This window comes from Bufo bufo, chromosome 7 (assembly GCF_905171765.1).
Source record: "Bufo bufo chromosome 7, aBufBuf1.1, whole genome shotgun sequence".
Taxonomy (NCBI): Eukaryota; Metazoa; Chordata; class Amphibia; order Anura; family Bufonidae; genus Bufo; species Bufo bufo.
The window spans coordinates 95,230,304-95,257,153 of NC_053395.1; the positions used below are offsets into that span (position 1 = coordinate 95,230,304).

At 48.2% G+C, this 26,850-nt stretch overlaps 1 protein-coding gene across 1 annotated transcript in view; it reads right to left on the minus strand.

The window, feature by feature from the left end:
* Positions 1–8,127: 8,127 nt before the first annotated feature.
* DNAJB11 (DnaJ heat shock protein family (Hsp40) member B11) overlaps positions 8,128–26,850 on the minus strand; it is a 66,290-nt gene continuing 47,567 nt past the window's right edge. The window contains exons 9-10 of the mRNA XM_040440521.1: positions 22,502–22,661; positions 8,128–8,291 (exon numbers count right to left, since the gene is read on the minus strand). Of these exons, the coding sequence (XP_040296455.1) occupies positions 8,227–8,291; positions 22,502–22,661 (225 nt within the window). The 3' untranslated portion in view covers positions 8,128–8,226. The remainder of the gene's footprint in view (positions 8,292–22,501; positions 22,662–26,850) is intronic.

Sequence of the window (26,850 nt, forward strand, 5' to 3'; positions counted from 1 at the left end):
GACCGCTGGTCGGGTGGGCCAAGACTCAGCTGGGCGTTGCCTACCCGAGGGCAAATGCCCGAGCAACTGTTGAACGGATCCATCTGGAAAAACAGCCTTTGGAGGCCGTCAGCCTTGACAAGGACCCCAGGATAAGAATTGGTAGAAGTCCGTAGGGCTGTAAGCGCTAGTCAAGGACAAGCAAGCTCAGAGGCCAAATCACATGGCTGATGGAGAGCTCGGTTCGTGTACTACGAGGGAAAAGAAGAGGAACCCATGTCTGTGAGGTGTGGAAAGGCGACCACCTTCTGCGAAAAAAGAGGATCCTGGACGGAACACTGCCCTATGTTCATACTTAATGAAAAAATACGTACAAGAAAGGCGTATCAACTCAGAGAAAAAAATAAAAATTAAAAATAACGCCACCAAACAGCTGGCTCCTGGCTGCAGCTGTGGAAGTAGAACTAAAAGGCCAAGTCCGTAGGATTCACCTCTGGTCAGAGAACGCCCCCTAGGGAGCGGAATATTGGTAGACCAATGCCCTTATAGCCATAGAGGCTGGTGGTGAGATTTCTAGTGAGAGAAGCTGCCTGATAATCACTTAAGAAACAAACGCCTGAGCCAGGCATGCCCCACTACAGGCCAAAGTATTAATACCACACGGGAAAGGTAAAGTAAAGCCAATGTGAGCACCGCTAGTGATGGGAAGCCCCGTCAGTGACCATATTTCAACAAAGCGGCAACGCTGCCTGGAAGGGCAGATGAGTGGAACAAAGATGAGAGAAAAACTCTTGCCGGGTGAAGTTTGACTACGCTCCACCCGTCTTGGTAAGGCTCTCAGTCCACCCCCGGAATGAGCAGTGAAAGAACAACCACCATTGGCTTGAGGTGACGTAGATATCACCGACATCTGAAGAGAGGTAGCACCAATGGCGTCACGGTATGACTACTAGAATCCAGGTACCGCTTAGAACGGCAATCTAGTGTTGACGAGTGTCGCAGGGACTGATCTACCTAGTAGAACGCACTCAAAAAGTAGGTGCCACTCACTGTAGTCTTCAACAAAAGATTATGTCTTTATTGTTCACAAACAATACTCTGCGACGCGTTTCGGCTCACATCAAGAGCCTTTCTCAAACATATGGATTAGATGTGGCAGAAGGACAACAGTTGTCAGAGCCACGGACCCTTATTGGTAGTAAACCAGAAAGAGGCCAGAACTAAAGCCCATTCCCATGTGAGACTGGAGCTCTACAGCGTCTAATGGTGATGCGATACTCCGCCTGAAGGGAGGCCCTACAAGGGAAGTCCCAAGAGTAATGCTCACGCCATACTCCAGCCGAGGAGTAGGCCACACCGTAGAGGTCACTGATTCTCGTGTTAGAGGAATCCGTTGCCTGACGAAAGAACTGTGCAGAAGGAACCTTAGCATGTAATGGTGACTCAAACACCCCTCATGCGGTAGAGGTTACCGCATGCTCCGCCAGCGTGGACATGAGGGGAAGGCCTGAGAACATCCAGTAGAATTTCTGGTATCAAGCTGGCCCAGTTAGTAGAGCTAACCTTAAACCCTCCACCTGACAAGGGCGCTGAACAGGAGCAACTGCCGAATTAGTACCAGGGTAGAACCCCTACCTGAGGGGGGCTGTCTCGCTACCGCGACTAGGAGCATCTAGCCCTAGCGTGAAGACTACCCTGCGAAGGAGAAGCCGTTGTAGTAGCCACTGCAGATTGCCAGCATAACGCCCTCACCTAGATAAGGATGAGTGGTGGACGAAGCATCCGGAGTCGGTGGAATATTCTGCTTGCTGGATCTTGACCACCGAACTCTGTGCAGTGTGACTGACCCGAACGGTGGAGTGCTCATGGGGATGGGGAGTCTCTAGGACACCTAAAGCTGGGTGACACCCCTGAGAGCACAAAGGCCGACATTTTTGTGTCTCCAATAAGTGCATGAAGAAAAGAGGGATATAGTATTGGAGTGTCCATATTATCCCGTGGCAGTATACATATGCCACTAGATGAGAATATCAGGCACCAGCGGTACCGACTGTTGCCACGGACCCCTGTGAAGGAAACCAAGGCCTCTAGATTTGTGGCGTAGCTGAAATACAGCATGCAAAGATGCATAGTGATCCCCCCGTTACTAGATCGTTTGTAGAGGGTAATGCCATAGGAAGTATGTGATGGCAAATGGGAGATGGAATAGTAACCAACGGAAGCGCAATCCCCGGGTTAGGGAAGGGGGTAGCGTGATAGTCAGAACCGCAATCTACAGAAGTGTAATTACCCACCCAATGGAGGGGGGAAAATCTACGGCAAGCACTGCGCCCAGTGGCAGTGCAAACGCTTTACCTATGATCGAGAGTAACATATCCAGTAAGTACTGTAACCCGAGGTAGTGCAAATACATCACCCATCGAAGGGGGTAACGCACCTAGCAGGAACTTGCATATGACGAGTTCTGTACTCTGTGGGAAGTGCCTTCATCCCACCCCAGAAAGGGTGTAATGCGTACGTAAAACTGCGACAGCAGTGAGAATGCCATAATGCCACCTATACAAAAGGTTAATGTATGCTGACGATACTGAGCCCAGTGGAACTTCAATTCCGCCACTCACAGAACGAGGGCACCTATAGCTGGCATTGAGGCTAATGCTAGTGAGGTCAGTCCACCTCAGGAAGGAGGTAATACCCAAATTAAGCACTGTATCTAGTAGAAGTGTAAGTAGTGCCTAAGGAAGGGGTTAATGCATACACCAGAACCAGAAAATTAATCCGGATTCATGTCAGAGTCCAAATAACTGTCCTGCTTCGGCTCGCTCGTGCGCAGTTCCACCTCTCAGCCTCTAGCCCATGGCTGTTGCAGGCTGTGGCGGTGTTGACAGAAGAACCAAACTACCCGGAGGTGGAATGGAACTAAAGGTCTGCTTACTGATTGCGCAGACGGTGCTCTATTAACCAAACGACCCAGGAGGGTGGGTTGGGAGCTTCCAGAGGTCTTCCGCTGAGTTGCGCAGGAGGAGAAACTCAAACGGACGCCCCCGGAGTGTGGATAGGAAGTTACAGTTGTCCTCAACTGGATTTGCGCAGTTGTAGTATTATTAACCAACCGGCCTCAGAGGGCGGATTGGGATCCTCCAGATGTACCCCACTGGACTTTGCAGTTGGAGCATTATCAACCAAACGACCCGGAAGGCGGATTGGGGACTCTTCGGATGTACTCCACTGGATTTACGCAGTTGGAAAATCATCAACCCAACAGCCCAGAGGGCGGAATAGGAATCCCTCAGATGTACTCCACTGGATTTGCGCAGTTGGAGCATAATCAACCAAATGGCCTCAGAGGGCGGATTGGGATCCTCCAGATGTACTCCACTGGATTTATGCAGTTGGAGCATAATCAACCAAACGGCCCGGAGGGCGGAATGGGAACCCCTCAGATGTACTCCACTGGATTTGCGCAGTTGGAGCATAATCAACCAAACTGCCTCAGAGGGCGGATTGGGATCCTCCAGATGCACCCCACTGGATTCGTGCAGTTGGAGCATGGATTTTGTGGACTGAGGAGGGCAGGATTTGTTGCGCATAATTTATTTTTTTTTTTTTGGGAGGACCTAACCTCATATGGAGAGGTCAGGAAGGGCTGTATACCGCAATATTAAGGCTCATTGCGCCTGCAGTAAGAAACCTAGGGTAAACAGGGGCCTGAAAAAGGTGGCTGTGCAGGAAGGGTTAACCCTGCTCAGAGGACCGGAGCGGAGCTCAGCGGGCACCTGGAGGAGGAGGGACAGCTAGACGGGGAAGATTCGCGCCTAAAGGACGAACCTGCCCCCTCCATAATAGGAATGAAAGTTGCGGCCTAGTAGGCCGCAAAGCCGGGACATAAAGTTCGGCGCACAGCCGACCGGGCGGTACTGCCGGCCGGCTACCACAGAGGGACTCAGAGTAACCGCCGATACCCCCTCCAGATCAGTGGGCAGATGTGTCCACCTGCTGCGGGAACCCATCCCGTGGCCGCAAAAAAACTGTACGGGCTGAGTTCCGGTAGGCCCGGAGAGAAGCCGGGGCCTAAATTTTTGGCGCCGGCCGAGTGAATAGCCGGCCGGGAAGTGGAGTGACCGGAGCGGCGCTCTCAAGCGCCGTGGTTGAACACCGGCCGCGGGTGCTCACCCCGCAGGCCGTATAACGTGCCGGCTACTACATTGGGGCCTGAGGTAATGTGGGGCCCTCATGAAGAAAAAGTCCTCCATCTTATGAGGTGACCGAGGTGACCAAGGGGAAGCGGGGGGGGGGGGGGGGGGGGGGCTGAGGTACTTACCCAATGAGGACTACTCACCCCATCTTCATCCTCTTCTCTTCACCCTTTCTCAGAGTACCAGCAGGGTCACCTCTTCAGCCGCTGGCACCCGAAGTGGCAGGGGACTGGAATGGCGGAGGGTCTCGCCGGATTCAGGTGACCCCTTTGGCTGGCGGGAAGCAGGGGAGCTGGGCTGCCCTGGTCCACTTTTGTTTCTTGGGGAGGGCGAGCGGTGAGGGATTCCGACACCGGCCTTGCTCCCGGGGTAGACAGAGTGGCTAGGCGACTCTGTTTCCCCAAACCTAAAAAAGGAAAAAGATAAAATAATAAAAGTAAGCTGCCCTGCAAAAGCAGGGAGGTCTGCCTCCTACGACACTAAGCTAAAAACTGATATGCTCTCTCCAGGCTGGAGGGGGTATAGCCTGCAGGGGAGGAGTTATCACTTTTCAGCCTAGTGTCGCCTCCTAGTGGCAGCAGCAAGCTATACCCACGGTCCTGTGTCCCCCAATGATACCAGCGAGAAATGGTGGTCACATAGACAGTGCTTTATGGGTTCAGAATTGTTCACCCTCCATTTTTCTTTGCATATTTGTGAGAAATGGACAACATCTCTCATAACTTTTATTATCTGTTTTTATATCTGTTTTGCGACTCTATATGCTTTAATGCCAGTCTGCGATTGTACGTGCCGTTCAGTATGGGCCTGCAGTTGGAATAAGAATTGCCCTTGGGAAATTAGTTTATCACCTTAATGTTAAAAAACTGGCCCTTAGCAACTGGTAATAAAGATGGTTCCTGGAAATGCAGGCACTCAGAACGAATTGAACCTCACCAGCAGGTGTCTAGAAGTTTTTCAAATCCAGTACCAGAAGATGAAAAAAATATATCATAAGCAATAACTCATCTCTGGTACAACTCGCGTATTAATAAGTGTAATCATTGCATTCCGTGTGATGTGGGCATCGTAGGGAGTCCAAACGTCTCTCCCCTGACAGCCAGCATTCCCACATAACCAGTATCTCACCTTCTGGGACAACCACACCATTAGCGTGGACAGCAAGCCATGTTTTATTAATATTTCATGTCTGCCAGCTGAGTAAGAGAAATGGCGCATGCACAGGTAAAAAGGGCCATCCCAGAAGGTTGGGACAGAATAGGAGGGAGACTCGTCTCAGCTCCACCCTCTGCCGAAAGGGGATAAAAATGAACTATTGGGAACATTTCTTTGACACAATTTGGGGATCCGATCAACATTGGGATGTGTTCCATATTCCTCCTGTCCGGAAACCAGAACAGACTCTGATTACGCAATTTTTTGAGTAAGAACCTGTTTGTTTTTATCCTTTTATTTTTATAGTTGTTTTGTGCATGTTTATCTGTCATAGGATCTCAATAGCGGAAGAGAATGCTTCAATTTTGTCCCCATTCATTGTCAATAGGGACAGAACTGAACTGAACGAAACGGAAGGCACCAAAATGCATTCCGTTCCGTTTGGTTGCGCTCCCATTGCATACAGAATAACGCTGAAAGCAGCGTTTTTCTGTCCGCGATGTGGTGCGGAGCAAAACAGATCCATCCTGGCACACAATGTAAGTCAACGGGGACGGATCCGTTTTCTCTGACACATTGGGACAGATTTATCATTACTCTGACGGCTCAGTCCACTTTCACATATGGCTAAAGTCAGTTTTAGCAAAGTCAGATTTATGATCGGCCCTTTAAGACTGTAATAAATGTGGTTTGACGGTAGCAGTTTATCCGTCAGTAAGCAGCTTTACAAAAGTCGCACATCTTTACGAAAAAGTTGCACGTTTTATTAAAAAGTCTCATAAGATAAGCATGGTCCTCACTGGAGTGAAATTGCGCATTTTTTTGCGACTTTTTAAATAGTCCCAATAGTAAATCTGTCTCGAGATTCATTTACATAAGAAAACACGCCCACTTTCAGAAAACTGGCGAGCATAGTGCAGAGCAGAAAAAAAGTCGCAAATTTGTGCGCAGTTTTAGCATTTGCACATTTTTTTGCGACTTTTTCACTCCATTATTCTGACTTGAGCTAATGATAAATCTGGCCCATTGACTTTCAATGGTGTTCATGACTGATCAGTCATGGCTATAGAACACATAATACAACAGGATCCGTTCATAATGGATGCATGCGGCTATATTATGGTAACCGAAGCGTTTTTTGCAGATCCATGACAGATCCACAAAAAACGCTAATGTGAAAGTAGCCTTAGTACTGTACCTTCTAAGTACATTAAAGCACATCTTTAATGGTTTTGCCTTGTGCCCTGAATGAGCCCAGTAACCTCCATTTTTTATGTGTATGAGTGCGGTTTGAGTTACCGTGTATTTGCAGCCTGTTTTTCTGTGAGCCTGCTTGCGAGTGGAGTGCTGTGGGGTTTTCTATGAGTCCTTAATTAATTGGTGTATTAATTTAAATGTCATACAGTACAGACCAAAAGTTTGGACACACCTTCTCATTCAAAGAGTTTTCTTTATTTTCATGACTATGAAAATTGTAGATTCACACTGAAGGCATCAAAACTATGAATTAACACATGTGGAATTATATACATAACAAACAAGTGTGAAACAACTGAACATATGTCATATTCTAGGTTCTTCAAAGTTGCCACCTTTTGCTTTGATTACTGCTTTGCACACTCTTGGCATTCTCTTGATGAGCTTCAAGAGGTAGTCCCCTGAAATGGTTTTCACTTCACAGGTGTGCCCTGTCAGGTTTAATAAGTGGGATTTCTTGCCTTATAAATGGGGTTGGGACCATCAGTGGCGTTGAGGAGAAGTCAGGTGGATACACAGCTGATAGTCCTACTGAATAGACGGTTAGAATTTGTATTATGGCAAGAAAAAAGCAGCTAAGTAAAGAAAAACGAATGGCCATCATTACTTTAAGAAATGAAGGTCAGTCAGTCAGCCGAAAAATTGGGAAAACTTTGAAAGTAAGGGCTATTTGACCATGAAGGAGAGTGATGGGGTGCTGCGCCAGATGACCTGGCCTCCACAGTCACCGGACCTGAACCTAATCGAGATGATTTGGGGTGAGCTGGACCGCAGAGTGAAGGCAAAAGGGCCAACAAGTGCTAAGCATCTCTGGGAACTTCTTCAAGACTGTTGGAAGACCATTTCAGGGGACTACCTCTTGAAGCTCATCAAGAGAATGCCAAGAGTGTGCAAAGCAGTAATCAAAGCAAAAGGTGGCTACTTTGAAGAACCTAGAATATGACATATTTTCAGTTGTTTCACACTTGTTTGTTATGTATATAATTCCACATGTGTTAATTCATAGTTTTGATGCCTTCATAGTCATGAAAATTAAGAAAACTCTTTGAATAAGAAGGTGTGTCCAAACTTTTGGTCTGTACTGTACATGGTGGCAGCGTGTTGGGGTGCATGAAAGGCTGTGTCGGGCTGTGATCTAGGTTCAATCTGAGGCCTGTGTGTACGGGCGCGAGAGATTGCGTGAAATAGATCAACACTTGGAAGTTGCATCCGGGTCACGTGACAGGGTGGTTCCCGTACGTGACAATATTGTCAACAGTACATCCCCTGTTTACATAGGGAGCTTTGCTGCTGACAATAGTGTTTTTAGACCAGCATAAAAGAGTCAGCCAGCCTAAAAATGCTGCCACATTAACACACTTTTTTTTTTTACACTATTTTCTGTTGTCTAAAACCTGGGTGTGTTCTTAGTCTGAAAAATACAGTATGTTTGAAATATGCAGCATGAGGTGATTGTTAAGTGGGTTGCTATTCTTTGTAAGACTTGCAGAATTTATAAAATTCTGTTATCTGTTGCAAGTATAAAAATATGCAAACTATATTAAAGACCAATTCAATGGAACATTTATTTATATAAAAAACACAAATAAACCCAGAATAAATAGATCCAGTTAGTCTTTTGCCTAAAGATCTTGTATGGTTAATAGCCCTGAAGTCCATTATAAACCTTTTGCACAGATCCATGTTTCAAGAGCTGTTTCACACCTAAAACACACAAAAACAAAAAAAATTATCATATGTGGGTTATGTTACTCATGTTTCAGGAAAAAAAGAACATAATAGAGCGTATATTTGGATCAAATTCCAATCTGGGTTTCATGCAGTTACAATTCGTATTTTACCATATCCTAGTTACAAAGATATTGGACAGGAAGAGAGAAATTGCTCAGATCTGTTGGTCCAGTTATTAGTAAATGTGTTCTAAGGAATTCCAATAATTACGTTATCGTACTTCTCAAAGGCTTAAACGATTTCAGCCTGATCCAGTATGTAGTGTAGCAGCTGAACTGTGTGGTTCCATTTACGGGTTATAACTATTACAAAGGATGTATACAGCCCATGTGATCCTACCAGCACTACATCATCCTCACCAATGCCAACATCTATCAAATGGATATCACTGCAGATAATCTTAGTTCTAGTTTTGCTCCTACAAGGGTTAAATCCCCCTCCCCATTTTATTTACATGTATTTTATTTTTGTATATAATAACTTCTAGTAGTTCTCAGTTAACCCATTTCTGGCCATTAAAATAAATGCATAAAAATGCTGGTTCATAATCCTCGCCATAATTTTTGTTTTTTCATTAACATAGGTGTATGAGGGCTGATTTTTTGAGGGACATTTTTTATTTTTATTGGCACTCTTTTGGGAGAAATTTGTTGATAAACTTTTATAAATTTTCAGTGAATAGAAAATAACACCAATGGAACCTTTTTGTTGTTGTTGTTGTGGGGGGTAGGGGTATTATTATGGCATTCACGATATAAATAAAATGTTAACCATTCCTGTTGGTAAGTATGATTACAGCAATAGCAAATTTATGTACATCTGTTTTTGTGTTATCGAATTCTGAGAAACGCAAGTTGTTTTTGTTTTGTTTTTTAACAGATGTGTGAGGACTTGTTTCACACTGGGTGACTTTTTGTGGGTGCAAGATGAACAGGAAAATAATTCAGGCATTTTGTCACAATTCAGTTTAAATAGCTTAAAGGGGAGATAAAGGTAATTTTTTAAAAAAAATACAGGTGCATCTCGATAAGTTAAAATATAATCCAAAAGTTAATTTATTTCAGTAATTCAAATTCAAAAAAGGGAAACATATCATATTAGAATCATTACACAGAGTGATCTATTTCAAGCATTTATTTTTTTAATGTTGGGGTCTATGGCTTAGTTCTAATGAAAACTCAAAAGTCAGTATCTCAGAAAACTAGAATATTGATAAAGTTCAATATTTTAGACTCATGGTGTCACACTCTAATCAGCTGATCAACACAAAACGCCTACAGAGGTGACCTAAGCCTTTAAATAAGGGATTTCAGACTCACGGCCCTCCAGCTGTTGCGAAATTACAACTTCCAGCATGCCCTGATAGCTGTAGGATGTCCAGGCATGATGGGAGTTGTAGTTTTGCAACAGCTGGAGGGCCGTGAGTTTGACATCCATGCTTTAAATGGTCCCCCAGTCTGGTTCAGTAGGCTACACAATTATGGGGAAGAGTGGTGACTTGAGAGGTAGACAGTCATTGACACCCTCCACAAGGAAGGAAAGCCACAAAAGGTCATCGCTAAAGCAGCTTGCTGTTCACGGAGAGCTGTATCCAACATATTAATGGAAAGTTGAGTGGAAGGAAAAAGTGTTGTAGCAAAAAGTGCAAAAGCAACCTTCAAAAGGATTGTCAAGAAAAGGCCACTCAAGAAGTTGTGAGAGATTCACAAGGAGTGGACTGCGGCTGGAGTCAGGGTTTTAAGAGCCACCACATGCAGACGTATCCAGGACATGGGATACAATTGTCGGTTGTATTCAAGCCACTCATGACCCAGAGACAACGTCAGAAGCATCTTATCTGGGCTTAGAAGAAAAAGGACTGGACTGTTGCACAATGAGCCAAAGTCCTGTTTTCAGATGAAAGTACATTTTGAATTTCATATGTAAATCAAAGGTCCCAGAGTCTGGAGGAATAGTGAAGAAGCACGATCCAACTTGCTTGAGGTCCACTGTGAAGTTTGCACACTCAGTTATGGTTTGAGGAACCATGTAATCTACTTGTGTTGGTCCAATGTGTTATATCAAGTCCAAAGTCAGTGTAGCCATCTACCAGAAAATTTTAGCACACTTAAATCTTCCATCTGCTAACAAGCATTATGGAAATGCTGATTCATTTTTCCAGAAGGACTTGGCACCTGCCCACGCAGCCAAAAGTACCAATACCTGGTTAAATAACCACGGTATCACTTTGGTCGATTGGCCAGAAAACTCTCCATACCTATATCCCATACAGAATCTATGGGGAATTGTCAAGGTCAGGGCTGCTCAACCTGCGGGCCTCCAGCTGTTGCAACAGCCAGTATGCCTGGACAGCCTACAGCTATTAGGGAATACTGGGAATTGTAGTTTTGCAACAGCTGGAGGGCCACAGGTTAATCAGGTCAAGATGAACATAAGAGACACCAGACCCAACAAAGCAGATGAGCTTAAGGACACAATCAAAACAACCTGGGCCTCCATAACACCTCAGCAGTGACACAGGCTGATTGCCGCATTGATTCAAGTAATTCATGCAAAAGGAGCCCGACCAAGTGTTGAGTGTATATATTTTACAGTAGGCCAACATTTCTGTATTAATTTTTTTTTTTAAATTGGTCTGATATAATATTTTGAGATATTAACATTTAGGTTTTCATTAGCTGTAAACCACATTAAAAGAAATAAATGCTTGAAATCACGTTATGTAATGACTCTATATAACATACATAGTATATAACACAGTATATAAGGCCGAAAAAAGACATTTGTCCATCCAGTGCGGCCTGTTATCCTGCAAGTTGATCCAGAGGAAGGCAAAAAACAAAAACTGTGGTACAAGCCAAATTTTCCCCACGTAAGGGGGAGAAAATTCCTTTCCGATTCCAATAAGGCAATCATAACTCCCTGGATCAACAACCCCTCTCTAGTAGCTATAGCCTGTAATTTTATTACACTCCAGAAATTAATCTTTTTGAAATGAATTCCTGAAATAAATTAACTTTTGATAATATTCTAATTTATTAAGATGCACCTGTTAGGTTTTTAACCTTTTCTAAACTTTTTTTTGGTCCAAATTGAGGACTTGAACATTGATCCTCTAATTGCTCATTTAAATACACTGGAATAGTTCTGACTGGCATCCTATTAGGCCCTGACTTGGCAGTTCTGACTCTCTACTCCAAGGGATAAAGGTTATAATTTTCTTTTTATTGATCCCAAAATTGACTAATATTCAGCTAAGTGTTTTAAATTATTATTGGTTAAAGAAAAATGGGTCTCATTCACATCAGCACTGGAGTCATCATATCTTGCCACCATAAAGCACTGTATTATTCCTTAAAAGCAATTTATCTAGGGTGAAAATATTGGTTACCTAAAATCCCAGCCACTGCAGCAGTGTGTCAACCTAATATACAGCTGAAAACAATAATTGCTCTTACCGGTAATTGTTTTTCTTGAAACCCATGACGGCACCCATCCGGCACAGGAAACCTGAAGAGATAAAATGGTTCACCACCCCACCACACCTCCAGTGATTATAATAAACCAAACTCCGGAGGCGTGCCAACCACCAAGCAAGAAGGATTAAAGGACAGAACACAACATGAATAGTTGAAAGAGGAGAATCCATTATCCAAAGGAAAAGAGGCTCTATCTAAATATATTCACTTTTTTATTTTTTTTATTTTTTATTAGGGAGGGAATTTATTGGGGTGCCATCATGGGTTTCAAGAAAAACAATTACTGGTCAGAGCAATTATTGTTTTCCCCTCATCCATGACGGCACCCATGCGAGATTAAACTATAAACCAGACAAAAATTTGCGGGGGACTACAGCTTGTAGCACTTTCCTCCCAAAGGTCACATCTGAGTCAAGATGCAGCCTGTAATGTCTGAAAAAAGTATGGGGAGAGCTCCAAGTAGCGGCTCTACATATCTGGGCCAGAGAAGCATCTGCGCTCTCTGCCCAAGAGGTCGCAACGGCTCTGGAAGAATGAGCCCCAAACCCCCTTGGAGGAGGCAGACTAAGGGGAGAATAGGCAAGAGAAATAGCATTCTTTACCCATCTAGCAAGTACGCTAGTGGAAACCTTACGACCCCTACACTTCCCTGAAACTGGATTAGGAGATTTTCATCTATCCTCCAAGGAGAAGTGGAATCTAGGTAAAAAAGCAGACACCGCCTAACATCTAGGAAATGAAATTGTTCTTCTGACGGATTAGCTGGATTTAGGCAAAAGGAGGGAAGAACCACATCCTGATTTCTGTAAAAAATCTGAGACCTCCTTCGGCTGGAAAGATGGAATTGGTCTGATGATAACTTTAATCCTCCACAAATGTGGTATAGGGAGGGAAAGCAGAAAATGCTTGAATCTCAGAAACCCATCTAGCAGGTTATTGCTAAAAGGAAGGCCATTTTAAAGGAGAGCATTTTAATAGAAATCTCATTTAATGGTTCAAACGGCTTCTGAGATAAGGCCGAAAGAACAGTATTCAAATCCCAGGGAGGAGACAAGAAAAGATTCTGCTGACAAAAATCTTTTAATCCATGGATGATCAGCTAACCTATAATTTAAAAAAAAGCTTTATTATTCCTATCTAGCCCTGCTTGCAAAAAAAATCTAGGATACTTGATATTTGTGGAGATTTAAAAGGGATCTGGGCTCTGACCTAGGAAGGTAGAAAAACTATTCCAAATATATATATATATATATATATATATATATATATATATATATATATAACAACCGCCTTTCTACTTTTTAGCAAGGTGGAAACCACCTTGTCAGACAATCCCCTTCCTGACCAGACCTCCCTTTCAAAATCCATGCAGAAAGATGAAGAACTTCTGGGCTAGTATGAACTAGCAGACTCTGGAAAAGAAGGTCCTCTCTCAATGGTAGGGTCCATGGAGGCTGTACTGCCAACCTCAGAAGATTTGAATACCAGGACCTCTTGGGCCACTTTGGAGCAATCAGGATAACCGAGGCATTCTCTCTCTCTATTTTCTTCAATAATTGTGTGATGAGGCAAATTGGAGGGAAGGCGTACCCTAATTATTGGCTCCAGTCCTGAGCTAACCCATCCACTGCTGATTGGCTATTCAAAGGATTGAGGGAGAAAAATTTCCACTGTAGGAAGATCGTACCTCTGGACTATCTGTAAAAAAAAAAAAAAAAGTCTTTGTTTAGACACCATTAACCCTGTTTTATGGAAATTCGACTGAGGAAGTGCGCTATAACAAACATTCTACTTCCTGTTCAGATATACCACTGCAAGGAAAAGCATTCTTCTCTCTGCTATACAAAAGATCTCCTGGCATAGATGGAGGAGGGAAGAGACTCTCGTTCCTCCTTATGTAGGCCACCACTGTTGAATTGTCTGAATAGAACACAATCTTTCTGTTTATTATTTCCGGAAGCGCCACTGTCAGTGCCCTCTCTACTGCTTTTAACTCCTTGAAATTGGAGGATGCTTTCCTCTTATTCAGATACCACCTCCCTTGCCAGTATCTGTTTTAGGAGTGGGCTCCCCAAGCGCAAGGGCTGGCATCTGTGGTAATTATGGTCTGGTCTGGAAATGTCCATGGCACTCCTGCTGATAGATCTTCTGGTATCATCCACCACAACAGGGAGCATTTTGCCTTTGAGGAAAGGTGGAATTTTTGATCCAAAGAATACGTGGAGCCGTCCCAGGAGGAACCAAACAATCTAGAACCTTCACAAGGGAGAGAGCAAAGTCTTGACTTGGACCCTGAATCCCCTTTCCATGATCTAAGCCAAATAGCACGCCTTGCTGCATTTGACATAGCGACTGCTCTGGCAGAAAAATGGACCACGTCAGTAGAAGCGTCTGCAAGGAAGTCTGCTGCCTTGAGGAAAGTTGGGAGGGAGGAAAGTAAGTCCTCTCTATGGGTTTTGTCTTTGATATGGGATTCTAGTTGACCTAACCATAGCCTTAATGACCTGGAGACCCATGAGGCAGCAATGGCCGGCCCGAGGCACATTCCCAAGTACACTTAAGATAAACATCTGCACTTTTATCTAAAGGTTCTCCTAAACAGCATAAATCATCAAACGGAAGAGTCGATTTTTTGGCTACAGGAGCATCTACAGCAGGAGCTCTGTCCCATACGCCCGCCATTGACTCTTCAAATGGATATTTTCTTTTAACAGAATTCGGTATAAAAAATGTTCTGTCAGGGTTTTTCCATTCTTTTCTAATAAATGCTTCTATGTTCTTATGAACGGAAAGAACTCTATTGCGCTTATGGCCAAGGACCTCAAAAACCTGGTCGGCAATAGTCTTAGGCTGTTTTATGTCCTCCAACTGCATCGTGGTTTTTACAGCTTTTAATAGGGGCTCAGTATCTTCAGGTGGAAATAACGCTTTCCCTGCTGAATCCTCATCTGAAGACATAAAATCAAACGATAACTCCTGACCTGATGTCTTAGTCTTCACTAGAAATACCAGAATCAGAGTCCATGTTATAGGTACGCCTTTCCGATGATTTTAGAGGGCCCCGACTGAAGGACTTAATGGAGGAATTCACTTCAGATCGGACTAAGGCTTTAATGGTTTTAGATAAGTTATCGGATTCTTCCATGACTAACTTATCTATACAAGCTTGACATAGTGGTTTAGCATATGCAGCTAACAATGCTACTCTACATCCTCCACATTCCTTATGTTTAGTTTTGCCGGAAGATTTCTTAGGTGTTTTTGCTACATAAAAAAAAAAAAAGCAAAATACACCCAAAATTATTAATAGAGGATCAATCTCACCCAAAGCAAAGAGTCAAGCTTCCCCACTCCTCAGGTCCAATACTGGGCTTGTGGGCCTCGAGGGTTCCAAGGGATCAGCGCGTTCAGCATCACCTGGTGATTCCAGATCCTGCAGAGCACTGTGCGCGTACCACGGGTGGCTGTCCCCTCCTGCTGCCGACTTGTTACGCACCTCGGCTCCTTTTAACAGTATGCCCAACAGAAAAGCCTAATCCATGAGGCCAGCAAGCCCCTTCCCCTTCCTGTTAGGGCCGCCGGCAGTTTTAATGCCCCGGAAGAAGCCGCCCCGACGTACATGCACATAGTGCATCGGAGCACTCTCCACCATCTTAGAAGTGGGACGCCGGCTGCTGCGCTATCATGAACCGGGAGCCGCCTGAACATGGCCACAGTGGCTCCCCAATGAGCCTTTGGGAGGAGGCAGGAGCAGGAGCAGGACAGGCTTAGGCGACGGCTCCCACCAGAGACTTACACCGCCACGGGTAGGTCCCGTTACGGTGTTGTAGACCCAGACCTCTCCCAGCCCTCCGAGGTGAGAACCTAAAAAGAAAAAAAGGGAACTCCTCAGGTACCTCCTATCCGGAGGACAGGAAACCTGAACTGAGGTGTGGTGTGGGTGTGAACCATTTTAAGGCTTCAGGTTTCCTGTCCCGGATGGGAGGTCCTAGTCTGCGCCATAATACATGGCAGGTTGTGGGGAGTTCATCCCAACATTATAATACATATACAAAGCATTGATGTCAGGAGGGGCAATAATGTGATTTTTGTAAAACTTACCAGTAAAATCTCTTTCTCGCTCTTCATTGGGGGGGACAGGAACCGTGGGTATAGCTATGTCCTCTAGGAGGCGTTGACACTAGGTAAAAGCTGTTAGCTCCTCCCCTGGCAGCTATACCCCCTCCAGCCTGGAGAGAGAGCTTCAGTTTGTGCACAAGCAGTAGGAGAAGCAAGCCAACCAATGAAAAAACATGGATCATCAACCATGCCATGGACCCAACAGGGTTCTAACAAGCAAATGCCACAACTGTGGCCGAACAACAATACTGGGTGGGTGCTGTGTCCCCCAATGAAGAGCGAGAAAGATTTTACTGGTAAATTTTACAAAAATCAAATTTTTTCGCCCATATTCATTTGGGGACACAGGAACCGTGGGACGTCCAAAAGCAGTCCACAGGGAGGGAAAAAAACCACAGACCCATGGAAGCAAGCGTCCCTGCAGGCATCTAAGAAACTGCTGCCTGCAAGACCACACGGCCCAAGGCAGCGTCCGCCGATGCATGCACCTGGTAAAATTTTGTGAATGTGTGTAAGGAGGGAGGACCAAGTAGCCTCCTTACACAACTGTGCAGCCGAAGTGCGATTCCTCCGAGCCCAAGATGCGCCCACCGTTCTGGTGGAGTGAGCCGTGACACCTAAGGAAAGAACCCTGCCCCGGGCGTGGTATGCCTCCGCAATTGCAGCCCAAATCCAACGTGCGATTGCCACCTTGGAGGCCGCCAATCCCTTATGAGGACCCTCCGGAATGACAAAAAGGGAGTCCGTACGGCGGAAGGGACCGGAGTCTGCTAAATAAGTCTTTAGAGCTCTGACAACATCCAAATGGTGTAACTCCCTTTCCTTAGGGTGTGAAGGAGAGGGACACAGTGAGGGAAGGACAATTTCTTCGTTGATATGGAAGTCAGTAACCACCTTCAGAAGAAAGGAACGGGCCGGAGAACCGCTTTATCCTTATAAAGAACCAGGAAGGGTTCTCTGCAAGAGAGCGCCACCAACTCAGACACCTGTCCGATGGATATGATAGCTACAAGGAAAACTACCTTCCAGGACAGGAGTCGGAGTGAAATCTCCCGCAAAGGCTCAAATGAGGAAGCCTGGAGCGCTGAAAGGACTAAATTCAGATCCCAAGGCGGTAAAGGAGGACGGTATGGAGGAACCGTATGTGTCACTCCCTGAAGGAAGGTTTCTACAGGCCCCAGGGGGGCCAGAGGGCGCTAGAAAAGGATAGAAAGCGCCAACACCTGACCCTTCAAAGAACTAAGGGCCAGACCAAGGTCCAACCCTGATTGAAGAAAGGACAGGACCGTGGGGAGAGAAAAACGAAGTGGTGGAATGTTCCAGCTTTCACAGAAACCCAGGAAGGACCTCCAGGTCCTGTAATAGATCCTGGACGATGAAGAATTCCTGGCCTGAATCATAGTGCGGATGATATCCGTAGAAAAACCTCTTCACGTCAGAATGGCGGTTTCAATGGCTACGCCGTCAAACTAAGACCTTAAATGCTTACGGAAGACCGGTCCCTGCAAAAGAAGGTAGTCTCTAAGTGGTAGTGACCAAGGGACGCCTCCTAGAAGGAGAACGAGGTTGGCGTACCACACGCGATGGGGCCAATCCGGGGCGACGAGGATCGTCGCAATGCCCTCCATCCTGATTTTCCGTAGAATCCTGGGTAGGAGGGGGAAGGGGGGAAACACATAAAGGAGGAAGAACCCCTGCCAAGGGAGATCAGGGCGTCCATGCCGCAAGCTTCCGAATCTCTTGCTCGGGAGAGGAAGGTGGGAAGTTTCCGATTGAGTCTTGAGGCCATCAAGTCCACGTCCAGGCGACCTCAACGTAGACAGATCTCCTCGAATACCTCTGGGTGGAGGGACCACTCGCCTGGATCTATTGTCGTCCTGTTGAGGAAGTCCGCAGTCCAGTTCTCCAGGATGTAGATTGCTGAAATTTCCGGTACGTGGGCCTTCGCCCAGCGTAAGATTTTGGCAGATTCCTGCATCACCGCAAAGCTGCGTGTTACCCCCTGGTGGTTGATGTACGCCACCGCTGTGGCATTGTCCAACTGGACTCTGACTGGGCGACCCCTCAGGAGGTGGGTCCAATGTCGATGGGATAAAAGAATCGCCCTGAGCTCCAAGATATTGATCGGAAGCTTGGACTCCGACCGAGACCATGTGCCTTGGACTGTCCTGGGAGGGAACACTCCTCCCCCAACCTTGCAGACTGGCGTCTGTGGTAACAACCGTCCAGGATATTGGAAGGAAGGACCTTCCTAGAACTGTAACCGACAGCCACCAAAAGAGGAACGACCTCACTTGAGAAGAGAGGCGGATGGGATAGTCCAGACTCTCGGACGATTTGTCCCAGGAGGACAGGATCGCTCTCTGAAACGTGCGAGAGTGTAACTGGGCAAAGGGAATCGCCTTGAAACAGGCAACCATCTTCCCTAAGGTCCTCATGCAGAGGCGAATGGATGGAAGCCTGCAGTCGAGAAGAACCCTCACCGAGCGGTGTAAGGCCAGTCACTTGTCCGGAGGAAGGCGAACATGTGCCGCTTCCGTGTCCAGAAGCATACCCAGAAAGACCAGTTGTCTGGAGGGAGTCAGAGATGACTTCTGAAGATTGACCAGCCACCAGAAACGTGCAAGGGCTTCCAGCTTGATCTTTACGCTGCTCGACGCCTGAGCGAAAGAGGGAGCCTTGATAAGGATGTTGTCCAGATAAGACATAAGGTAGATGCCTCTGGAACGGAGCAGGGCGAGAAGAGGGGCCAGAATTTTTGTGAAGACCCGAGGCGCAGTTGCCAGCCCGAACGGGAGGGTGACAAACTGATAATGATAGTCTCCAACTGCAAACCTGAGGAAGTGCTTATGACTCCGAGCGATGGGGATGTGGAGGTATGCGTCCTGGAGATCTATGGCCGAAAGGAATAGAGAAGCAATTACGGAACGAAGGGATTCCATCCGAAACTGCTAGAGACGGAGGAACCTGTTCAGCAGTTTGATGTCCAGGATTGGGCGCACAGAGCCCTCCTTTTTGGGGACCACAAAAAGGTTTGAGTAGAACCCCTTGAACCTCTCTGCTGTGGGAACAGGAGAGATGACTCCTCGGTCCAGGAGGGACTGAATGGCCTGGGAGAATGTGGCCGCCCGCCCAGGGTCCGGACGGGATTGAAAAAACCTGTCTGGGGGGAGGGACGAGAACTCGATCGCGTATTCTGAGGATACAATCTCGAGTGCCCAAGCGTCGGAGACGTGGGTCCGCCAGACGTCCTGGAAGAGGAGGAGGCGGCCGCCACCCTGTTGGGTGGGGGCGCACCTTGAGGCTGAGGATTGCTTAGGGTACTTTCACACTAGCGTTTTTCTTTTCCGGCGCTGAGTTCCGTCCTAGGGGCTCAAATCCGGAAAAGAACTGATCAGTTTTATCCCCATGCATTCTGAATGGAGAGTCAGTCCTTCAGGATGTATCAGGATGTCTTCAGTTCAGTCTTTTTGACTGATCAGGCATTTCAGAAAAACGTAGCATGCAGTATTTTTACCTCCGGCCAAAAAGCCTGAACACTTTGACTGAACGCCGGATCAGGCCTTTTTCCCATTGACTTGCATTAACGCCGGATCTGGCGCTGTGTGTTCAGTCAAAACGGATCCGGCTTTTGCATGTTAAACCCGAAAAATGTGAAAAAAAAAGTTAAAGTCCATAAATGGCGGATCCGTTTTTTCCAATGCATTTTTTCATTGTGATCAAAATCCTGATCAGGATTCAAATGTAATCCGTTTTCACACGTTTTTCCGGATCCGGCGGGCAGTTCCGGTGTCGGAATTGAACGCCGGATTAAAACAACGCTAGTGTGAAAGTAGCCTTAGCCGCAGAAGGTCGAGCGGCCTGAGTCCTGGGGCACCAGGATGGCTGGGCCCGAAAGGACTGCTTTTTGCGTCGATCCTGGGAAGCAAACCCGCCCCCCCCCACCAGCGTAAGAGCTCGTCGCGGGGCTAGAACTAGCGAATCGACGAAAGGGCCTACCACGTGAGGAACCTGATCTAGCGTGAGAGGCACAATTTGCTCTAGGTTGTGGGAGATGGGTGCTCTTGCCTCCAGTGGCCTCGGAAATAATTTCGTCCAGCCGAGTACCAAAGACGGGCGCCTGCGAAAGGAAGTCCGGTTAGAGAACGCTTGGAAGTCGCGTCTGCTGCCAACACCTTCAGCCAGAGCTTGCGGCGTAAGGTGACTGCAAGTGCTAAGAGTGCGCAATGAGGGCGCCTGCGTCCAAGGACGCTTCGCAGAGGAACTTCCCCGCCTGGGTGATCAGCTGTGCCAAGGATCGGAGATCCTGAGCAGGGACCTCAGATACCAAGTCCTGGTCCAGCTGGCTGCCCCACTCAGATTGCCTTTGCCACCCACGCGGAGGTGAACACGGGCCTAAGGGCTGACCCTGTAGCTGCAAAGAGGGACTTAGTCAAGGATTCCATCCGACGGTCTTTAGGGGTCTGAAGGGAGGATCCATCGGCTACAGAAATAGCCGTATTATTGTCTAGCTGTGCCACTGGTGGGTCGACCTTAGGAGGGGATGGACACACAATCCGCTGGGAATGGATATAGAATTTCCAGCTTTTTAGGAGCGGAAAAACGCATGTCTGGATGATCCCAAGCCTTAGAAACCACCGCCGAAAAATCATTATGGCGAGGAAACACCTTCGAGGCCTGTTTTGGACGGAAAAAGGATATCCCCTGTTGGTCAGTGGGGGTGGGATCATCCTGCACCTGGAAGGTGTCACGGATGGCAGCAATGAGGCTATATATAGTAGAGGCCAACTTGAAAGGCTGCTCCGTATCCATGTCCAAATCAGAATTTTCTACCTCTCCTTCGGACGGCACGTACCCAAGGAGAAGAAAAACCTAAGAGATCTTACAAGGGATGGAGAGGGAGATGCGTCAGAGGAAAAAACGTGTTCTACTCCGGGACGCTTTTGTGATTGCTGTGCACTGACGGATTCACCAGAGGGAAGTGACCTGGGGGGGGGGGGGGGGGGGGGGGGGGGTCATCCGAGCAAGAAGCTCTGGAGGGTGCATTCGAAGGAGGTGCATCCTGCGCTGGTGGCGGATTCTCAACCAAGCGACCCACAATAGATAGGGTGGATTGGGAGATTTTAGAGAGGTTTTCTACCGCCTGAGAGAGGGTTGCCTGACACATGGAGCAGGCATAATTTTGTGTCACATGGAGCAGGCATAATGGACAGCTATTGGCAGCTTAGGATGAGCACCCGTGGGATCAGACATGATTGTTACCCAGGGAAGGACACACCTGAGACTGGAGAGGGTACAGTGACCTGAGGAGAGGAGACAACAGTTCCTACCAAAGCCAGGAGCGAGCACCGCCATAGGAGGATGTTCCCTGAGAAGAGCTTCCTGAATGCTGTGGCGGGAAGAGAAGGCCCCGCCCCCTCACTCAGCCTCTGCTGCGGCAGAGCGCGCGCGCCGATAGTAACACCCACAGCGCCTGTATAGATTGTGACGCCAGCAGGCTGCCCTGGAGAGCCGATGTGGAGCGCCGCCCGTCCTGTAAGCGGGAGAGGAGGTAATGATAGACTTGTGCTGCTTCCTCTCCTATGCGTCCCGGACTGAGCGCCCAAGATAGGTCCCGCCCCCTCCCAACCCGAATGTAATACTCTGTTCACCGGGAATGTGCTCAAGATGTCTAATAACATCACCCCCCCCCACCGGTCGAGTCACGCAGGAGACCGGAGAGTGCCTATTGTAGGTGGGGTTTGAAGGCCGGGAGTAGGCATTACTTATCTGTCCTGCCGCCATCTTCACCATTCCTCTTCTTCAGCAGGGTCACCCCTTCAGCTACTGGCACCGTAGTGGCAGGACACTGGAAGAGGGACTTGGATGGGTGATCCTTCCGCTGGTGGGATGCAGGGGAGCGAGTCTGCCCTGGTCCACCTTGTCTTCTTGTGGGGGAGGAGGCAGCGTGGCGGGCCAACGCTGCCATGCTCCCCCGGGAGAACAGGGAGGCTAGGCGACCACTGTTTCAAACCTGAAAAAATGTAAAAATAAAATAAAAAATCTTCAGGACCTATCCTGCAGAGCAGGGAGGTCTTGCCTCCTATTGACACTAGAAAAAAACTGAAGCTCTCTCCAGGCTGGAGGGGGTATAGCTGCCAGGGGAGGAGCTAACAGCTTTTACCTAGTGTCAACGCCTCCTAGAGGACATAGCTATACCCACGGTCTCTGTGTCCCCCAATGAATATGGGCGAGAAAAGCTGAGCGCCTCAGGTCCAGTATCAAAAGCGCATTTAATACTGTAGCATTACATGCTGGCCATGCCAACGAATATATAGATTGATTCCAACACTGGTAGACCCAGCCACTATGTTAGTTGCTCTCCACTTTGGCTAATGACACATGAAAACGGTATATGGCAAGAGGTTATCTTCACGAAATTAAAAACATGATTTAAAGTGAAACCCATGGAGGGTCAAAAGCACATTCACCTACAGACAACTAACATCAAAGATTTACACATGCCTTCTTGGTGAAATTCACATTCCTAGGAAAAGCTTTATTTAGCAAATAATGCCTTCCTTTAACTGAAAGTGTGATACATGCCATTTTTCTGCTCCTCTGTTAGCTGTTCCTTTGGAAATTCCACATCAAAAGTAATAACTAGGGATCCTTTGATGTTATTATTGTCAAAATTTGGAAGGCCCTCTCCTTTTTTCCACAGCTTTGCTCCTGGTTTTGTTATTTTGTCTCGCATTATATGAACCTATGAATAAAGTAAAAGGCATGTTTTGGTAGAGTTCAGCGTACAGTATATGCTTTTTATATGGTATGTGTCTAAATAGCACAAAGCGCTTACTAGCAACTAAAAGGAGATTTTTTGTGAAACTCACCTGTAAAATCTTTTTCTCGTCTTTTCCATTGGGTATAGCCTAGGTCATTACTAGGAGGAGACACTATGCAAATAGAAAAAGAAAGCTCCTCCTCCCTGGGCTATACCCCCATGTTCCACCGAGAGGACCCCAGTGCGTGCAAAAGCAGTAGGAGAAGGAGACCAAAGCCATAGAGACCAGAACAACTGAATACCGCCATCGGACCGAAAACCTTCAGGACCCGAAGAACTAAACCAACCCTTCCTACAACAGGTAAGAATGGGAGGGAGCTGTGTCCCCCAATGGAAAAGACGAGAAAAAGATTTTACAGGCGAGTTTCACAATAAATCTCCTTTTCTCGCACATTCCATTGGGGGACACAGACCATGGGACGTTCTAGAGCAGTCCATGGGGTGGGAAAAACCGGCACCTCCAGGAGAAAACGCCCAGCGGTCAAACAGGAACCACCGCCTGCAATACCTTGCGCTCAAGGACAGCATCAACCGATGCCAAAGAGTGCAACTGGTAAAACTTTGTAAAGGTATGCAAGGAAGACCAGGTGGCCGCCTTACAAAGTTGAGATGCCGAGGCGCGATTACACCTAGCCCAGGAGGCCGCCCTGGTGGAGTGCGCGGTAACCCCGGCTGGGGGAACCCTGCCACGGGCACGATAAGCCGTGGCAATAGCCGACCGAATCCATCGGGCTACCGAGACCTTGGAAGTCGCAGACCTTTACGAGGCCCTTCCGGAATCCCGAAAAGGGAATCCGTACGGCAGAAAGAGACAGTCACCGACGGGTACACACGCAGAGCCCGGACAACGTCCAGGGAATGGAGAGCGCACTCCTTGCGGTTCGCCGGAGATGGACAAAAAGAGGGCAGGCCTATATCTTCATTAAGGTGGAAGGCGGAGACAACCTTGGGCAAAAATGAAGGGACGGGGCGCAGCACCGCCTTATCCTGATGGAAAACCAAAAAGGGCTCCCTACAGGAAAACGCGGCCAGCTCCGATACCCTCCTGATCGAGGTGATCGCCACCAAAAAGACCACCTTCCAGGTGAGAAGATTCAAAGAAACCTCCCTCAAAAGGTTCAAAGGGAGCCGCCTGGAGGGAAGACAGAACCAAGTTCAAGTCCCAGGGGGGCAGGGGAGGAACATACGGAGGGACCGAATGCGCCACCCCTTGTAGGAAGGTCCTCACTGGACCGAGCAGAGCCAGGGATCGCTGAAAGAAAATGGCCAGAGCAGAGAGCTAACCCTTCAGAGAGCTCAACGACATTCCCATCTCAAGACCCGACTGGAGAAAGGAGAGGATCACCGGAACCGAGAAACGAAGGGGAAAAACGCCCAGTTTCTCACAAAAGGCAAGAAAGGCCTTCCAGGTACGATAGTATATCCGGGATGAAACTGGTTTTCTGGCCTTGATCATGGTCTTCACCACAGAGTCCGAGAAGCCCCTCTTCTTCAGGATGGCGGTCTCAACAGCCACGCCGTTAAACGCAGTGACCGTAAATTCTGGTGGAAGAGCGGTCCTTGAGACAGTAGGTCCTCCCTGAGAGGAAGAGGCCACGGCACGTCTGCCAGCATCCGAGTGACGTCCGAGAACCAGGCGCGGCGTGGCCAATCAGGGGCGATGAGAATGGTCGGAATCCCTTCCAACGTGATCTTGCGAAGGACCTTCGGTAGTAGAGGCAGAGGTGGAAAGACAAAGGAGAGGGAAGCCTCGCCACGGAGACACCAGCACGTCCACCCTGTACGCCTCCGGGTCGCGAGCACAGGCCAGAAACGTGGGAACCTTGTTGTTGAGCCTGGACGCCATCAGGTCGACATCCGGGCGGCCCCACTGGCGACTGATGTCCTCGAAAACTTCCAGATTTAAGGACCACTCTCCTGGATCCACCGTGTTGCGGCTGAGAAAGTCCGCCTTCCAATTGTCGATCCCCGGGATGTACACTGCCGACAGTACTGGAACATGAGTCTCCGCCCACTGGAGGATCCTCTCCGCCTCCTGCATCACTGTCCGGCTGCGGGTCCCGCCCTGGTGGTTTACGTAAGCCACGGCAGTGGCATTGTCCGACTGGACCCTTACCGGGAGACCTGCCAGGAGATGAGTCCAGTAAGAAAGGGAGAGGAAAATTGCTCTGAGCTCCAGCACATTGATCGGAAGGCGGGCCTCTGCCGCCGACCAAAGCCCCTGCACCGTCCGGGTCTGTAGACCACCCCCCCAACCTAGGAGGCTGGCGTCGGTGGTGACGACTGTCCAGGAGATCGGAAGAAAGGACCTCCCTGAAATCAAGTTTTGGGGGGAAAGCCACCACAAGAGGTCCGCCCGAACCCGAGGAGGCAGACGGACTCGAGAGGCCAGACCGTGCGACGTCCTGTCCCAAAAGGACAGACTCGCCCGCTGTAGAGGCAGAGTGTGAAACTGGGCAAAGGGGACGGCCTCGAAGGAGGCCACCATCAGCCCCAGAACCCTCATGCACTCCCGGATGGAGAGTCACCGAGAGCGCAGTAGGCGAGATACAGACTCCTGAATTCGAGAGGACTTGGAACTCGGCAGGAATATCCGAGCTGCCGTGGTGTCCAGAACCATCCCTAGGAAGGTCAACCTCTGTGAGGGGATAAGAGATGACTTCTGGACATTGATCAGCCAGCCAAACTGCTCCAGAGTCTGAACAGTGATCCGGACGCTGTCCCTGGCCTGGGGAAGGGAGGAAGCCTTTATCAGTATATCGTCCAGGTAGGGCAACAGAGATATGCCCCTGGTACGGAGGAGCGCCAAGATCTTTGTAAAAACCCGAAGGGCCGTAACCAGCCCAAAGGGCAGGGCGACAAACTGGTAATGCTGCCCGCCGACAGCGAAGCGCAGAAACCTGTGGTGAGATTCTGCTATAGGGACAGGCAAATAGGCGTCTTGTATGTCCACCGACGTGAGGAATTCCCCTGGAAGAAAAGAAGCAATAACGGATCGGAGGGACTCCATCCGGAACCTCCGGACCCGCAGAGACCTGTTTAACAGCTTCAGATCTAGAACAGGACGCACCTCTTTGGCACCACCAATAGGTTGGAGTAGAAACCTGCGCCTTGCTCCTCCAAGGGGACTGGAATAATCACTCCCCTGTCCAAAAGGCAAGAGACCGCCTGTAAAAGAGCCGAAGCCCAGACCGGATCCCCCGGAACCCAAGAAGAAACGCTCTGAAGGCCTGGAAGCGAATTCTATTTTGTAACCAGATGTTACAATTTCCAGGGCCCAGGCGTCCTGGATATGATCTCTCCAAACCTGTTGAAAGGAGAGCAATCGGCCCCCCACCGTAAGAGGTGGGGGCGCCCCTTCAGGCGGAAGACTGCTTGGGAGCAGCAGGGCGGGCTGACTGTGGCCACGGGCGCCAGGAAGGCTGGGGATTAAAGGCAGGTTTCTTACGGGAGTCCTGAGAGCCACCCAGGAAGGGGGCCGCCGCAGATCTGAAAGAGGAGAAGCAACGAAAGGACTGGTTCCTAGAAGCAGAGGACCGACCTCCAAAAGGTGCGCTTGGATCTAGATTGGGGCAGGTTGGTACTCTTGCCCCCCGTCGCGTCTGAGATGATCTCGTCCAGCTTAGCACCAAAAAGCCTTGAATCCGAAAAGGGGGAGGTTAGTAAGGGAACGCTTAGAGGAAGCGTCAGCGTCCCAAACCTTCAACCAAACTTCTCTACACTGTGTGACCGAAAGGGCCGAGATACGCGCAAAGAGAATGCTAACATCAAAGGAAGCTACGCAAAGAAACTTCGTTGGCTGCGACATCTGGAGGACAAAATTCAAGGTGTCCGCAGAGGCATCCTGCTCCGCCAGGTCCTGATGGTGGCGCTGCAACCATACAGAAAGCGCTCTTGATACCCAGGCCGAGGCGAAAGCGGGCCACAGGCCAGTGCCCGCCAGAGTGAAGATGGCTTTGGACAGAGAATCCAAACGACTGTCCACTGCATCCCGTAGAGACGAACCGTCCAAGACAGGAATGGCCATATTCTTAGCTAATCTGGCCACCGGCGGGTCAACCTTAGGAGGAGAAGACCACTGCTGCACATTTTCTGCAGGAAATGGATAAAG